This window comes from Doryrhamphus excisus, chromosome 5 (genome assembly GCF_030265055.1).
Source record: "Doryrhamphus excisus isolate RoL2022-K1 chromosome 5, RoL_Dexc_1.0, whole genome shotgun sequence".
Lineage (NCBI taxonomy): Eukaryota > Metazoa > Chordata > Actinopteri > Syngnathiformes > Syngnathidae > Doryrhamphus > Doryrhamphus excisus.
In genome coordinates this window covers 24,237,549-24,253,311 of record NC_080470.1, presented here as the reverse complement: position 1 = coordinate 24,253,311, position 15,763 = coordinate 24,237,549, and the positions used below count along the sequence as shown (strand labels likewise).

The following is a 15,763-nucleotide window of genomic DNA, read 5'->3' as shown; positions in this document are numbered from 1 at the left end:
GTCGTATTGATTGTACTGCTATGCATAATGTTGTGGCTGGTGAAGTCTACACGCTCTTCCCTAAACATTTCTAAATGAGCTCTATGCAAAAAAAACAATGCAGCTTGTGAGATTGAAAAGCACTCCGGCGTGGAAAAAACAAGCAAGCTCCCGAAGGCAGCACCTCAGCAGAGGGAGAAGGAGTGCAGAGGCCAAAATGTCTACCTGAACTTCATCTGCTGAGACATCTGCCAGAACTGAGCCTCTTGAGGTCTATTCTCACCATGAAGACAACCAGAGAGACATCAAGTTAACACGTGAGGACAATGGCTCCAGTCATGGTCACTATCTTCTTCACAATTCAGTACCCAGAAGCACCACATTAAGTTATGGTGCACTGCATTTGTGGGACGTGTCATTGTTTTCGTACCTGAAGAAGACATCTCTAGGCTGGCGATTGGTGCCGGGGTGGACCAGCTGCTCCTTCAAGAGCTCCAGGCAGCAGTTGTACACGTAGACGGGACACTTCAGCTGGCTGCCGATGCTCTGCTGAGACAGTTGCCGGCTGAAGCTGCTGTGCAGATCAGACCTCTGTGGTTCTGTGAAATGAACTTTTTCCCCCAGATCTGGAAGAGACACAGAACAGCTGTGGTTTTATCCATTATTCCACTGGTGTGACTGCTCGGCCTTGATACAGTTCCCTTCCAGCGCTGTCGGCGTGTAGCACATTACAAAGCGAGTCATAAAAGTCTAATAATGAAGATGATTGGAGCATTTACACTGGTGTTTGAATGGGTGGTCTAAATCTTACTGACCTGAGCTCGGCGTTCCAGGCTCCGTTTCCAAAACCCTGCTGTCCCAACAGTCCCGGTCCAGTAACAGGGGATCAACAGGTCCTGGCTGACCCTCAGAGCGTGGCGAGAGCAAGGGTGACCTGGCGCTGAAGTGGCCGCTGCTGGAGCTCCTTCTCATCTTAATAGCCAGACCGAGGCTGGACTCGAACCTATCGAGTCCACTGATGGAACCTGACAGCGAGTCGGCCTGTGACTTGTTGCTGGGCGTCAAAGTGTCGTCTTCCTGTGTGCTGACATTACTCAAAGGATCCACCTCCGAGCTCGATGACATCAACATCAGGACATCTGTCAAAATGCGGTTCTTAAAAAAATAACCCATCACCAGTTTCACTGTGCTTAAAGTTTCATTGGGTCGCACCTGTGAAGGTGGCTGGCAGGAAGGTGAGTAAGATCTGCTGGGAACTAATGTGCTTGGCATAGCACCTCCACTGGGGCACAGAGCAGCTCCGTCCCCCCATCAGAGGCTCCTCATCCACGAGGTCTGCATTAGTGAAACTCTGCCAATCACACGTACAATAAACATTAGCAATAAACATGAGAAAAACATGGTCTGTTGTTTTACATTAGCTGTGTTGTGACTATTCCAATATCTGAAAGTGTGTTGCGGGATTACTTGTAAAGTGCTAGTGGATCCCATCATCTCTCTACTGCTGCCAGGGGTGTGGAATGCAGACATCACTTCCTGTCTGTCTGGAAGCTTCACAAACTCTTCTGATGAAAAGAAAGTTCTATCAACACCCAGCGCATTCGCAATTCAGCATTCAAGACTGCACAAATTTGCAGACCTTTCCACTGTCAATCCATGAACACAAGTTAATAGATCATACGTTGTTACTGGAATTACAACAGGCAAGCAGTATGGATTATATAGACGCTGCTTTGAGAACCACCTTCTGTAACCTGATAGTCTCTAGGGCAGAGGTAGGGAACCTATGGCTCGGGAGCCAGGTAGGGCTCTTTTGATGACTGTATCTGGCTCTCAAGCGTTTCTTACCACAATAAAAATGTATTTTTGCTAACATTTTAAAGTAAACATCACGGAAATGACTGTTAAAAATAATATTCAAAATCAACAACTTTCTTATGCATTTTAATCCGTCCATTTATTTTCTACTGCAATACGGCCGACCATATCTATCTTTCCTGATGATATTTTCCAGGTCAAACACCAAAACTCGATTATTACTGGGTAATGCGGTAGTCTACCTCGGTCATTGAGATGTCAACATGTAAATATAAACTTTCCTCCTTTAGTCAAATAGTCACCTAGCTAAAGCTGCAGAACCAAGCCTTCTGACGAAGGTGGCCAAAAGAATGAAATACATGTACGGAGTATGGTGCAAAACCATGCAGCAGCAGAAGTTGTATTAATGGCAACAAGTATTAGATTTATTATTAGACACTGCGCTGCTCACGAAAGTGTGCTGGCCACACCCCATTGGCGTGGGGTAGTGTGCCTGGTCTACATAATTAGAGCCCATTATATCTAAAACTGTTGGTCTTACATAAAAATGCACACATTTTATTGCATTCAATGTTTAAAAAAATGTATATGGCTCTCACAGATACACATTTTAAAATATCTGGCCTTCATGGCTCTCTTAGCCAAAAAGGTTCCCGACCCCTGCTCTAAGGCTAGCCCAACGACCAGGCTAAGGGTTACACAGTGAATCAGAGTCCATCTGTCATCACTCATCTTACATTATCATTCTTTAGTGGAGAGTACCAATACATATTACACTTACTAAATCTTTTTAGTAAGTGTGTGTGGCATATTTATGGTTTACCTGGATCGTGTCGTGTATGAACAATAGCAATTGAAGAGAGAAGGGACAGTTTGGGAGTTTAATCGAACCTAATATCAGTCACTTTTATTGCAAATGTTGATCTGAAATTTGGAGATGGTCAACATCATGCTAGCAGACATTTTTTACAGGTGTCTCAAATACTTGCATTTTTTTTGTCCTTTTTGCAAACCCCAAATATAATAACAGGGATCTACTGTATAATAAACATAAGGATCAACACAACAAAAAAATTTAAAAACTGAAAAATATTGAACTTATTACATTAGTATTGATCCAATACTACCATTGGTATCGATCGTATCAATATTTAGATGGAGCCACCCACCTATGTGCCGTACAGTTGAGAGCTCACCTTTGATGACAGGAAGGGCAAAAGGAGCACAGTGGCCGTCCCGTTCTCGTTCCAGGATGTGGTGCATGAAGGCGGCATGGTCGCCATGGGATAAGGGGATCTCTCTGTCGCTGAGCTCCTGCTCCAGGCTGCAGTGGAAGAGGCTGAGGAGAATCTCGTTGGGCAAGCAGGGGGCGCTACGGAGGTGCTCCTCAAGCTCCACTTCTGTAAATACATGACAACCCTGTGAGCTGTTGTGAGTGTGAGTTAGATGACACGGCAACAAAATAAATACTATACCGGTGCTGAATGTGAGGAAGAAGAGTTCCACCTGCTGACACTTTGGGAGTAGCTCAATGAGATCAAACTGGAAGGGAACCATGTGAATGCTCTCCTCTGAAGTGGAAGGTTCTCCTGAAACCAGAGGAGACACATAAAAATAATCTGCCAGATGCAGAGCAGGAATTGACGTCAGTGTTAAAGTTGGCAATGTTGTGTAATAATAGATCAATAATTCCATTCACTTAGCATGTTGGCTGCACAGTCAGGAAAGATCTAGCTTTCAAGCTCAGTTGGGCATCTCTGTGTGGAGTTTGCATGTTCTCCCTGTGTGTGTGTGTGGGTTTTGTCCGGGTACTGGGGTTTCCCCCACATTCCAGAAACAGGCATGTTAGGGTAACCGGGAACTCCACATTGCGCGTAGGTATGAATGCGAGTGTGAATGCCTGTCTTTCAGATCATCAAAGAAATGCAAACATTAGTCAATGACAACACAACTGAACACAAAATGCAGTTTTTAAATTTTAGTAAGAGAGAAATAACCAAACCTATATGATTTTCCCCTAGCCCCCACCTACTGCCCCCGACTTTGTAAATATTGGACCAAAATTGGAAGAAAGGATCCTAAAAGTCTTTGGGAATGTCAATTGAATGAAATGAAAGACATGAATCTCAACTCCATGTTCCTCACTTAAGTCACAAAAAAGGAAATCATTGATAAGAAATGTAAAGCCAAAACATCAACGGACCGTAGATTATCATTCCAGACGGGTATATCCCCTAACAACATAAAAACAGCTAAAGTAGTTCCAAACTACCAAGCAGTTTCCACCTTACCAAAAATTTAAAAATAATAATTGTAAAGCTATTCTACAATAAGTTAGAACAATTTATTGATAAGAATGAATTACTAGGAGACAGCCAATATGGATATAGAACTAACATTTTCAACTTGGCACTAATCGAAATCACTGAGGAAACGCTATAGACTGTCAAAAATGCACAGCTGCAGTATTTATAGATTTTACAAAAGCCTTCGATAAAATTCATCACAATATCCTAATTACAAAATTAGAAAGATACGGAATCAGACGATCAGCTTTGAACTGGGTTCAAAGCTACTTAGCAGACAGACATCTGCAAGCTAGTAGTATTGTGTGGCATTCCCCAGGGATCAATATCGGGACCAAAACTGTTCAATATATACATAAATGACATCTGTAAAGTCACAAAGGACTTGAATCTGGTATTATTTGCAGACAATACAACCACATTCTGCTCTGGAGCTACAGTCTTTCACACAGGGCCATGTACTGTAGGTTTGGATTTTTCTCCCTTAAAATAAAGACTTTCATTTAAAAACTGCATTTTGTGTTCAGTTGTGTTGTCATGACTAATGATGATCCCAAACATGTAAGTGTGAGAAACATGCAAAAAAAAAACTGAATTTTTTCACACCACTGTATGTGCCCTGACTGGAGACCAGTCCAGGGTGTACCCTGCCTCTTGCTTGAAGTTAGCTGGGATAGACTCCAGCATACCCGCAACCCTAGTGAGGACTGTGGCATATACGATGGATAATGCCACCCATACCGAAATGTGATGATGATATTTTGTTACCTCTTACGTCCTTCAGTCCAGCAGGCAAAGAACACACCTGGTCCTTGTTCTGGCATAACTGGCTGAGGTACTCAAACGTCATCATGGTGGACATACATGCTAAATCTCTGGGGAAGATCTGAAAAGGAGTGAAATGCTTTTAGACACGATGCAACACCCGTTCACGTATCACACGGTATGCAAACGGGGTGTGCGCACCGCTTGAGGCACTTCCTGGTAGCGGAGGCCCTGCAGGTGGCGGTGCTGCTCCAAGCAGTTGGTCACCGTGCCGCTCTGAGGCTCCACCCAGCACTCAGTCACCAGGTTCAGCTCCACATCCACGTCCACGGGCTCCACCTCTGTGTCATTGTCATCGTCTGTGGAGAAGCTGCAGGGGGAAATCAGGGAGTGTTTAAAAAAAAAAAAAACACAGCCTTTGATGCTTGAATGAGATCTTACCTGTCCTTGGTGGAGGTAGCGTGAGGGGGGAAGAGGACGTACTGAACAATACAAGAGTGACTCTCTCGGTCAGATTCGGTCGACATGCCCTGCAGAGAGAGGTCACGCCGTTTGTTTATAATGCCGCCATGGCGGATAACTACATCATCACAACATCACTGAAACAGAAAAACAGTCTCTTTGTGCTCTTGTGTTGGTGTGAAGTTGCATTCTTTACTTTCATTGGCAGCTCGATGACCATGTTGACGATGCCGTCTCCACTGGCAGCAAAATGAAAACCCTCCGACAGGCGGATCCTTCAAACACATCAGTAACATCAATCAATCATTTTAGACCAATTGTTACAGAGCGACGCAAACAAAGGAGTGCAGACTCACTCGGACAACATGGACAGGATGTGGGCGACCGCTTGCATGGCCACTGCCGGGCCTTGGCTGCTCTGCACAGCCCACACCCAGCGTCGGTGCAGGAAGTAGCGGGACAGCGACGCCAGTGTGGACGAGGCGGTGCGATTGGCTGCCACGTTGAGGGGCCCTGTGCCGCTGGAGGGCTGCGCAGAGTTCTCCATACTTAGAATGAAGGGCGTCCTGAAGTCCAGCGGCAGCTTCTCGTACCTGCAGGTTGACAATAGTGTGAAAAGAAACATTGTTTTGTCTTTGTGTGTTATCCGTGAATAAGCCACTGACCTGATGAGCAGCTTCTCCAGTGGCTTGTTGAGTACCACCACACACGGCCGGTCTGACAATGCCTGCTTGGGAGCGGAGAGGGAGGGAGACTTGGATGGCGAGGGGTGTCCCACGGCCTTCCGCTTGGTCTTCGGTGTGGCCTCTTTGTTTTGAACGCGATGTGGGAAGCGCAGCTTGAGGATCTGCTCTCTGAGCTCGTCCACAATCTTACAGGAGACACAATATGGCAGCTTGCTATACAATCCCTGCATCTTAAGTAGTTGTGTGATTTAGGGCGGCGGTTATAATTCGAGGATGATTTATACATCTAATGTATCAATACATGGTATAGAATTGTCTACAACTCGAGATTCGTAGAGACGTTAGCTCTCTCTACCTTGTTTCGAACATGTGCTGCCGTTCCAATTGGGAAGCCCAGTCTCAGCACCATGCAGGGGGTCTTGGAAATGAGACGCACCAGATAGAAGGAGGTGGGAGGCTGGTCAGGTGAACTGTGGACACAGAATGTGGATCTCAAATTTGATGAACTTTTTTTCTTCTTGTTTTCCTCCACTTGAGTTCCACTGGTTAAAACCTTGTACATCACACACCACTTGATTAGGTACACCAACACAGCAAGGACCACGGCACCAACACAAGTAAATAAAATAGTCAGTATTTAGAAATTTGATTGAATTTTAGTGTGAATCGACTCATGTCTATTTTTAGTGCAGCCCTTTTTGTGCACACAACTTGTTAAATGGATACATCTCTGGCAATGTGTCACCTGTATATGAGTTTGACGTAAGAGTATCCCTCCACCAGCACGAAGCTGCTCCAGTCCCTCAGCAGAGATGTGAGCGCAGAGTGGGAGATGCGACACTGGATGGTGCTGTAGCGGCCGTTGTTGCCAGCTGTGTGAAGGTGTTTGGGCACAGGCCTGCTCGGACATTACATGATGTTGGAGGAGTACGCTAACGAGTTGCATAGAATTGTATGGTGGACGTCTTACAGGTCATGCTCCAGGATGATGGTGATGCGATGCATGTGCAGCCATCTCTGCCAAAAGTTGGCATCCATGGACAGGATGGGCTTCCAGTAGGAGGCGAACTGGGACTGGGAGGAGTCTTTGGAGCTGCTGTGCTGCAGAGAAAGAACCTGGGAAGAAGGAATGTCACCTTATGAAGGACTAAAACTTCACAACTCATCCATCCGTTGCCACATTTATCCTGTTGTTGCAATAGAATATTTAGCAACATATATGTGCTTATCTATAACAGAGCGATAACACACTCACAAGACTTTTACTGGGAACAACGCCCTTTTTTAAAAATTAATCTCTCACACACATTTCATTATGAGTCTCCATCATGTCGGCTGGTTTAGAAGACCAGCCTACTCGCTAAGATTGGTTAAAACCAGATCAGACCAATACACCAACAAACATTCATTCATTCATTCATTTTCTACCGCTTTTTCCGAGGGTCGCGGGGGGTGCTGGAGCCTATCCCAGCTGTCTTCGGGCGAGAGGCGGGGTACACCCTGGACTGGTCGCCAGCCAATCACATATAGACAAACAACCATTCACACTCGCATTCATACCTATTTGGAGTGGCCAATTAACCTAGCATGTTTTTGGAATGTGGGAGGAAACCGGAGTACCCGGAGAAAACCCACGCATGCACGGGAAGAACATGCAAACTCCACACAGAGATGGCCGAGGGCGGGGACCGAACCCTGGTCTCCTAGCTGTGAGGTCTGCGCACTAACCACCAGACCGCTGTGCCGCCACACCAACAAACAGTTCACGGGAAATGTCCTGATCATTGGGGCCGCCTCCACAGCAGGAAGAGGAACTCAGTTTCACTTTGGAGACCGCCACACCTTGGCTAGCGGGCTAACGTTCCCTCCAGTGCTGGCATTGCAATTGTACTAGCATTATTTCACATCTGGTAGAACAAAGGAATCTTCATCCTGCTAAAAAAAGGGCAGGTCCTAGCAATGTTCAATCACATGACACATCGTGACCTCAATTCACACTGCTAAGCACAGCTCACGGTCAAACAAACCAATGCAGAGCGTTTCCATTACCGGGGTGGTCGAACCAGGAGGGATGTAGAAGAGAGGAACTCCGTTTTTGGTGCTCTCTGGAATGGTGTAGTTCTCCGGTATGGAATTAAAGGACTGCAGATGCACCAACATCTGATCCGTCTGGTTGATGCTGAGGAAAAGGTGGCTGGTGAAAACTCAGATCTGATTTAGCAGGTTTTTTCTTTCTTTGTTCTTGTGTTTGACATCTCTGTACCTCTGCAGTGTGTTCCAGAAGCGGCGGATGACGGAGGTGCGGTAGGGGCTGGTGATGGGCTTTCTCTGCGTGCAGCTGATATCGTGCAGGATGTCATAGCTTCCCTCCATGGTGACCTCCACCCGGGTGGTGCGCTTGTTGGGGTCCAGCGGCCAGGAAGCAGCTGCCAGGTACTCAATGTGCATGTTGTGCTTCCACAGCAGCACCAGCTTGACCTCCAGCTGGGTCCCACCTGGAGGAGCAGGAGGACAACACGTGAAGATTATTACATTCTCTTGTCATTTCAGCCCAGATTGACACCCAACCTTTCGTGAGGCTGATCTCTCGGATGGTGTAGCCCTCTCTCAGCCGCACAGATACCACGCTGATCAAATAAGCATGGACTTCTTTCTCCGTATGCTTCTTCCTCCTCATGACCAGCGCCGGGTTCCCACTCGCTGACACCAGGTGTTCGTTAAACAGCTTGTGCTGGGAAACTATGAAATGTTGCCTTTTAGGTATTGCTGATCATGTACAAAACATCTTGTATGAATTTGTGTCTCACCGCAGAAGTACTCAGAGTTCATGGACTCGGGGGACTTGAGGAATGAGTAGGTCAGGAAGGCCTTGTGGTAGGCGTTCATCTCCTGGCTGTCCAGGTCCAGCTGAGGACAGCTGGGGAGGTAAGAGCCGAAAGTGGCGAGCGAGATGAACTTCATGAGCTCCACGTTGGGGATGTAGCCGAAACTGCAGTCATAGGAGTAGGCCCCGCCCACCTGAACAAGGAAGGACGGCATCTTTGTCATTGATGTTCTTGCAGAGTTAAAGCGTGACCTGACATGTGTGTGAGAACCTGCACAAAGGAGCAGGCGATGGTTCCACTTCGTAACTGATTCAGCAGCGTTTCACACACGACAACATCAGGAACGCTCATCACGCCATCTGTGATGATGATGATGCCTGGCACACACAGGAAGCAATCGCTGCATGTCACAGGACCAAGCATTCATATGTTGAAAATGTTCAAAACTGGATTCTCTAAAATTCACCCAATTATATGCAATTTTTCTCTAGGGTTTGAGCGGTGGCAGTGGGCTGGAGCTCTCAACACATCTGGATATTTATGGAGTATTTTATGAAAAAAAAACTTCTTCTAGTGCCCGACTGGAATCAAATATAATTTTTAAATGCCTAAAATGAGCGGAAAAGGGCCCCTTTAAATTGCGTCATGACGGCCAACATACCCGCACTGGAGTTGGGTGGCAGCAGCTGCAGGGCTAGGATGCCTTGGCGCACCATGCTAACCAGTCCCATGTCCGCTGACACCATAGAGATGCCCTGCCGCCTGTGAGGCTGCTCGTCCAGGTTGTTGCTATGGAGACCTGAGCTTTGGCCTGACTCCACACTCTAAAGGTGAAACAGAATGGGACTTTGTGTTAAATACGAGCCACAGACTAGATACAATTGTTGGCTCTGTAAATAGTCAATGAAATAACTCCACACGGACTTCCACCACACGTGTGTAAATGTGTGCGCTGTTTACGTACACTTGGCGCTTCGTGCTGCTGATTCAGGACGTCCGCAATGTTGCTCTCTACTGCTTTGAGCTGCTGGTAGATGTGATGCAGAAACTCACCGAGGTCCGTTCGGTCCAGCTGACAGCCCTGCACCAAAACCTGCACATGCAATACGAGTTGAACTTTGAGGAAAAACACGAAAACTTAAATTGAATGAAAGTCCACTGTTAAAAAAAAAAAACCTGATGGGATGCAAGGCCAAAAATGGACGAATACACCAGGATAGTGATGAAAATCTTTGGCTTGAATAGCTGATCGGTTCCGGGAACCTTGAAGGGTTGAACTAGACCAGCCAGACACCTCGACAAGGCGTGAAACACCTCATCAAATATCATCTCTCCTGTGCTGTCATCCTGGGAAACAACACACAAATCATTGATTAGAAAAATTAGCAATTGTGATTGTGTGTCCACAAGCAAGACCAAGAGCAGAACTTACCACAATCCCTGTGGAGGGGCTGAGGTCCATCTCGATGATGAAGCGGTACCTGCGGGCCAGGAAGGTGGCACGAGTGGAAGGCATCAACATGGAGGGATGGGGGGATACCGAGAAGTCTTGCTGCCATCCTTTGGGTAATATACTCAGCAAGTCTAACTCGTTGTCAGAGTTCAGCTGTGAGTGAAAGTTACAAAAATATATATTTACCGTAATTAAAAAAGTAAAAGTAAAAATGGATAGGATGCAGCACCCACTGAATTTAGAGAGAAAACCAGTTTTGTACATATATATTAGTTGCACCGGACTAAAAGCCGTACATGTCCACATCATAAAATGCATATTGCGGTGCGCACAAGTCCGTGAAAGTCACAACAAGCTAACCCATCGGAAATCGCAGGAACACTAAAAACACTAAAATCACCGTGCAGCAACTTAACACTCAAAAGGTAGGTATGAAATATATAATACATGTACCAATGAGTTTGGAAAGAAAAACAACTATTTTAACAACTTCCCATCATGCATTTCTTCCCAGCAAAGCATTTCATTGGCCATGGCGTCCCTAAACCAAAAACCTTCTCTTTTCTGCCTTACTCTGGCTTAGATATACAATTCTTATAACTCGAAAAAATATTTTCTGGCTGCCATTTTCATGAAAAAGCTGAGAAGAGGGAAGAATACTGAGAAGCGGTTGCCAGAAGCGGCAAGTTGTGATGTGAGAAATTCTAACGATCTCTTGTGACGTTTTCATACTCAACTGTTCACCAGCTTTAGGAGAGAAGTAAAAATAAAACAGAGGATAACAGACCAACCTCATGATATGACACTTCCTTATCAAGCAGAACAACAGTACTACATTTTAAACATGCTGTACATATACTGTACATATGTGTGAAAAGTCAAATTTAGGATATGCCCCCTTCCTGAAAAGCAGTATGGACATAGACATGACATGGACACAGTATGAACATAAGGAAGAAAGGAAGAAAAATAAGAAGCAAACAAACTCACCAGCTCTGGCCTGGAGGCGGGCCAGATGACTTGGTTGAGCTTACCCAAAAACCAGGCCAAACGCACGTTCCTGGATATTCGATATTCTTCCTTCATCAACAGGTAGATGTGATCGGCCTCCTCCACCTGGGGTATCACAAACATTCACCACAGAAACTTTGAATAGTCACAAAGAAACTAAACCATATACAGTGACGCTCTTTTGGGGGTTTAAAGACAAGATGTGTGTCGGTGTGTTTAAGTTTATGCCTTAATTTTTATGCTGTGATTTGTCATGTACAAGAACATCACACAATTTACACAAAATGATCTGGACCTGACCCTTGACCAATCACAACACAGTCGGCGTGGTCGGGGAGGAGACTATGAGATCTAACTTGTACACAACTTACTGATATTAGTGCCCCCATATGAAATGAGCAGCATAGACCCCCCACTTCTTTCGTCTTTTTTTTTTTTTTTTTACCTGTATTAGACATTGATACAATTTTACTGTTTATTGCTTATTTTTATTATTTGTATGTGTTTTATATGTGTCATTTGTATATGATTCACGCATAGTGAAGTGATTGCTGCTTTTAAATAGTGATATACAAAAAGTTTACTTGCCTTTGTTATTTATATGTATTAATTAATAAAACAACATATCTAATTATAGACCTCCTATCTAACAACATATTCCTAGTAAAAGTCTGGTGCTCACTCTAGTTAAGTAAATAAATATCACAGGCCACAATTTACAGCATTTACAGTCAAACACTGCATAAAACTGTCTATGTTATTACTCTAAGAATGGTTTGTGAAATAACTTTGGACGAACATTTAAGCTGCGCTGTAAGTGCCCAAAAAACATTTCCTACTGTTGTTTTTATATTTACTACCACCACCAACATACAAGTCATATTATGGTGCACCACTTTTGCCAGCCTAACTCATTATTTTGCGGTGGACTAAAGCCGTCAATACCTCATTGTCCTGTGTCTCTGCCATGCCTTGCGTTTCATAGGGGCTGCAGGGATGTTGTCGGTCCTTAAATAACAGATACGAACTTATGGTGGTCCAGAATGACGAGTCTTGTCTTGTTTGTCATGCTATAGCTTGACTGCTGTTGTCTTCTTCTTCAGGTCTCGTCGTGGCGGCTGGGACAAGCTCTCTTATGCACTACCGCCACCTTTTGGTTCGGAGTGCCACCGAAGCTCCGCCGTTCTAATCTGTCAAATGAGATTTGTATTCTTATACATTAAATACTATGAAAAAGTAGTTGTTAATTATTAATGGACAATATTAGCATCATCTTAAAATATCCAATAAGTTAGTCATGTTTCGCTCCTTTGTTTAATAAAGTTTAGATTTTAAAAAAAAGTGGCGCATGTTGATGATGTCATCACTTCGGATCGTGTTTGCCATGCTGATCAACACAGTCGACTTGACTTTTTTTTTAGCAGCCCGTATGTTTAAAAATGGAGAAAAAAGGTTCTTACGGGAATAAACCAAAATCGGTAGATGTGTCAGACACGGCAGATCCCATCGAAAGCTTCGAGAAATGGAAGAAGAAATACAACATCACGAAATCTCGCGTTAAACAGGAACGACGGCAGAAGAAAAAGCCAGACTGGCAGGTCGAGCGAGAGAACATAGACAAGCTTGTGAGCAAGTACAGTGACATAAACACCAAAGATGTCATTAAGTTCTCAGATTTTCCCATTTCCAAGAAGACCCTGCTTGGTCTGCAGGAGTGGCAGTACAGGCAGCCCACGGAGATCCAGAGACAGACCATCGGCCTCGCCCTGCAGGGCAAGGACATTCTCGGCGCCGCCAAAACGGGCTCTGGAAAGACTTTAGCCTTTTTAATACCTGTGTTGGAGTGTCTGTACCGCCAGCAATGGAGCTCCTTGGACGGCCTGGGTGCCCTCATCATCTCCCCCACAAGGGAGCTGGCCTACCAGACATTTGTGGTGCTTCGTAAGGTGGGCAAGAACCATGACTTCTCCGCAGGGCTCATCATAGGTGGGAAGGAGCTGAAGGGCGAGTCGGAGAAGATCCACCACACCAACATCGTCATCTGCACCCCAGGGCGGCTTCTCCAGCACATGGACGAGACGGCCACCTTCCACGCCTCCAACCTGCACATGCTGGTGCTGGACGAAGCCGACCGCATCCTGGACATGGGCTTTGCAGACACACTGAATGCCATCGTGGAGAACCTTCCCAAGACCCGCCAGACGCTGCTCTTCTCAGCCACGCAGACCAAGTCCATCAAAGACCTGGCTCGGCTCAGCTTGAAGGACCCGGAGTACGTGTGGGTCCACGAGAAGGCAAAGTTCAGCACCCCAGCCACCCTGGAGCAGAGCTACGTGGTGTGTGAGCTCCACACCAAGGTCAACATGCTCTACTCCTTCATTCGAAGCCACCTGAAAAAGAAGGTCATTGTCTTTTTCGCGTGCTGCAAGGAGGTGCAGTACCTATTTCGAATCTTCTGCCGTCTCCGACCGGGCATGCCGATTCTGGCCCTCCATGGTAAGCAGCAGCAGATGAAGAGGGTGGAGGTCTACAACGACTTCATCCGAAAGAAGAGCGCCGTGCTGTTTGCCACCGACATCGCTGCCAGAGGCCTGGACTTTCCTGCTGTCAACTGGGTGCTGCAGTACGACTGTCCCGAAGACGCTGACACCTACATCCACAGAGTGGGACGCACAGCCAGGTACAAGGAGGGCGGAGAGGCGCTGCTTCTGCTCCTCCCCTCAGAGGAGAAGGGCATGGTTGGACAGCTGCAGGAGAAGAAGGTGCCCATCAACAAGATCCAGGTGAGGCCTCAGTTAATAAATCACTGAGTAGATTTGATTACAATTTGTAGATGCACGGTGAGTTACTCACAGAGACGTGTGGTTTCATGGGGATTGATTGTTTCCAGGTGAATCCAGAGAAGCTTCAGAATGTTCAGCAGAAGCTGGAGGCCTTCCTGGCCCAGGAGAAGGAGCAGAAGGAGCGTGCCCAGCGATGTTTCGTCTCCTACCTGCGCTCCGTCTTCCTGATGAGGAACAAAGAGGTGTTTGACATCTTCAAACTCCAGCTTCACGAATATGCGCTGTCTCTGGGCCTAGCGGTGGCGCCGCGTGTGCGTTTCCTGAACAAAGCTCAGGCACAGAGGGCGGAGAAAGCGGAGCAGTTTGAGGAGGATGAGGAGCTCCGCAGTTTCAAAGCCCAGCTGAGAGGAGGTGTTCCAAACAAGGAGGAGTCTGATTCTGAAGAGGATGCTGAAGGAAGTGATGATGAGGAGGAGGATGAGGATGAGGAGGTAGATGACGAGGGTCAGGCCAAAACGCTCTTGGGTGAAGATGCCGATGAGGACGACCTCAGAGACTTAGACTTCCTGACAGTCAAAAGAAAGGACGTGTTCAGCCTGGAGGAGGACCAGGAGAGACCGGAGTCCACCAACAGCCCCACCAAGAAAAATCAAAAAACCACAAAGTTTAAAGAGGCCAAGAAGATCCTCAAGAGGAACTTCAAGGTCAACACAAAAGTGGCGTTCACAGAGGAAGGAGAAGCCAGGCAGCTTTGGCCTCCAGTGCAGCGCTCAGCCACAGGCCAGGAGGAACAGCAGGAAGAGGAAGAGGAGGTCTCAGGGATCAACTTGGAGAAAGCCAAGCAGCGTCTGAAGAGAGAAGACCAGGAGTTTGACAAGCAGGAGTACAGCCGCAAAATCAAGGCCAAACATCGTGAGCAAAAGTTGAAGGCCAAGGCGGCCAAGAGGGAAGCCAGCAAGAAGCCAGAACCCGAGTCTGATGAAGAGGATGAGGTGGTGGCGTACCTGGCCAATGACAGCGAGGACGAGTTTGACCCTAGCACCCTGCCGGATCCTGACAGACACCGCTCAGACGATGAGGTCGAAGATGAGGATAAAGCTCGGCCCGCTAAACGGAGCCACAGCGGTGACAGCAGCAGCAGTGAGGAAGAGGAGCAGCTCCCAGCTGTGAAGAAGAAGGTGAGGCAGCAGGATGAGGAACACACAACGCTGGACACGGGACTGTCTCTGGCTGAGGACGAGGAGCTGGTCCTGCAGCTGCTGGCTGGACGGACGTAATCAACACTCCTGATGGCACGCTGACCCCGCCCACTGTCCGCATGTTGGGGACATTTTCTTTCCTTTTAATCATCATCATCATCATCGTTGTCATCGTCATGTCACATGACTGCCATCCTTCAGAGGGACAGCAACATTCATGTTAGGACATTTTGGTGTCAAAATAAACTTTTTTGCCATTTATGTACAAGGTGAACTGTACTTTTCTGTCATACCCGACAAGATTGTTAATTATGTCCTCGATGTACATTTATCCTGGATACTTCTATATAAAGTTATCATTATCACAAATGTGTATTGGCAGTTTATTTTCTTCATAACGACATCATCTAACCCGAGAAGCTTTGGAAACACGTGTACCTTCTATTTAAAGATGGAAAACTATTTTTATTTTTAAT

At 46.3% G+C, this 15,763-nt stretch overlaps 3 protein-coding genes across 8 annotated transcripts in view; 1 reads left to right on the top strand and 2 right to left on the bottom strand.

Annotated features, from left to right (window-relative positions):
• The window catches only part of szt2 (SZT2 subunit of KICSTOR complex), a 38,366-nt gene extending 25,834 nt beyond the window's left edge, over positions 1 to 12,532 (bottom strand). For 3 of the 4 annotated variants that reach the window (XM_058074099.1, XM_058074103.1, XM_058074100.1), the window contains exons 1-27: positions 12,251 to 12,532; positions 11,285 to 11,410; positions 10,274 to 10,447; positions 10,018 to 10,188; positions 9,806 to 9,934; positions 9,503 to 9,665; positions 9,112 to 9,218; positions 8,824 to 9,034; positions 8,585 to 8,755; positions 8,280 to 8,511; positions 8,066 to 8,195; positions 6,987 to 7,132; positions 6,762 to 6,914; positions 6,372 to 6,486; positions 5,996 to 6,201; positions 5,687 to 5,923; positions 5,527 to 5,605; positions 5,310 to 5,398; positions 5,070 to 5,238; positions 4,872 to 4,989; positions 3,273 to 3,386; positions 2,994 to 3,197; positions 1,447 to 1,544; positions 1,192 to 1,330; positions 795 to 1,118; positions 410 to 605; positions 205 to 252 (exon numbers count right to left, since the gene is read on the bottom strand). In XM_058074099.1, the coding sequence (XP_057930082.1) occupies positions 205 to 252; positions 410 to 605; positions 795 to 1,118; positions 1,192 to 1,330; positions 1,447 to 1,544; positions 2,994 to 3,197; positions 3,273 to 3,386; positions 4,872 to 4,989; positions 5,070 to 5,238; positions 5,310 to 5,398; positions 5,527 to 5,605; positions 5,687 to 5,923; positions 5,996 to 6,201; positions 6,372 to 6,486; positions 6,762 to 6,914; positions 6,987 to 7,132; positions 8,066 to 8,195; positions 8,280 to 8,511; positions 8,585 to 8,755; positions 8,824 to 9,034; positions 9,112 to 9,218; positions 9,503 to 9,665; positions 9,806 to 9,934; positions 10,018 to 10,188; positions 10,274 to 10,447; positions 11,285 to 11,410; positions 12,251 to 12,274 (4,073 nt within the window). In that variant the 5' untranslated portion in view covers positions 12,275 to 12,532. The remainder of the gene's footprint in view (positions 1 to 204; positions 253 to 409; positions 606 to 794; positions 1,119 to 1,191; positions 1,331 to 1,446; positions 1,545 to 2,993; positions 3,198 to 3,272; positions 3,387 to 4,871; positions 4,990 to 5,069; positions 5,239 to 5,309; positions 5,399 to 5,526; positions 5,606 to 5,686; positions 5,924 to 5,995; positions 6,202 to 6,371; positions 6,487 to 6,761; positions 6,915 to 6,986; positions 7,133 to 8,065; positions 8,196 to 8,279; positions 8,512 to 8,584; positions 8,756 to 8,823; positions 9,035 to 9,111; positions 9,219 to 9,502; positions 9,666 to 9,805; positions 9,935 to 10,017; positions 10,189 to 10,273; positions 10,448 to 11,284; positions 11,411 to 12,250) is intronic. The other variant, XM_058074102.1, reaches the window with a different exon arrangement.
• Positions 12,533 to 12,656: 124 nt separating this feature from the next.
• LOC131130102 (BTB/POZ domain-containing protein KCTD1-like) overlaps positions 12,657 to 15,763 on the bottom strand; it is a 46,574-nt gene continuing 43,467 nt past the window's right edge. For all 3 annotated transcript variants that reach the window (XM_058074254.1, XM_058074252.1, XM_058074253.1), the window contains 2 exons: positions 14,159 to 15,482; positions 12,657 to 14,052 (listed from right to left, as the gene is read on the bottom strand). The gene's annotated coding sequence lies outside the window, so the exon portion shown is untranslated. The remainder of the gene's footprint in view (positions 14,053 to 14,158; positions 15,483 to 15,763) is intronic.
• On the top strand, positions 12,662 to 15,667 carry ddx10 (DEAD (Asp-Glu-Ala-Asp) box polypeptide 10). Its single transcript, XM_058074251.1, has 2 exons — positions 12,662 to 14,088; positions 14,196 to 15,667. Exons 1-2 carry the CDS (start codon positions 12,745 to 12,747, stop codon positions 15,363 to 15,365), a joined length of 2,514 nt encoding a protein of 837 aa, XP_057930234.1. The 5' UTR covers positions 12,662 to 12,744; the 3' UTR covers positions 15,366 to 15,667.

What these genes read in the sequence shown, in the direction of transcription:
- ddx10 (XM_058074251.1), top strand. Translation starts at nt 12,745, where the DNA reads ATGGAGAAAAAAGGTTCTTACGGGAATAAACCAAAATCGGTAGATGTG. An exon ending in TGCCCATCAACAAGATCCAG is followed by an intron (nt 14,089 to 14,195) that starts GTGAGGCCTCAG and finishes GATTGTTTCCAG; the next exon opens with GTGAATCCAGAGAAGCTTCA.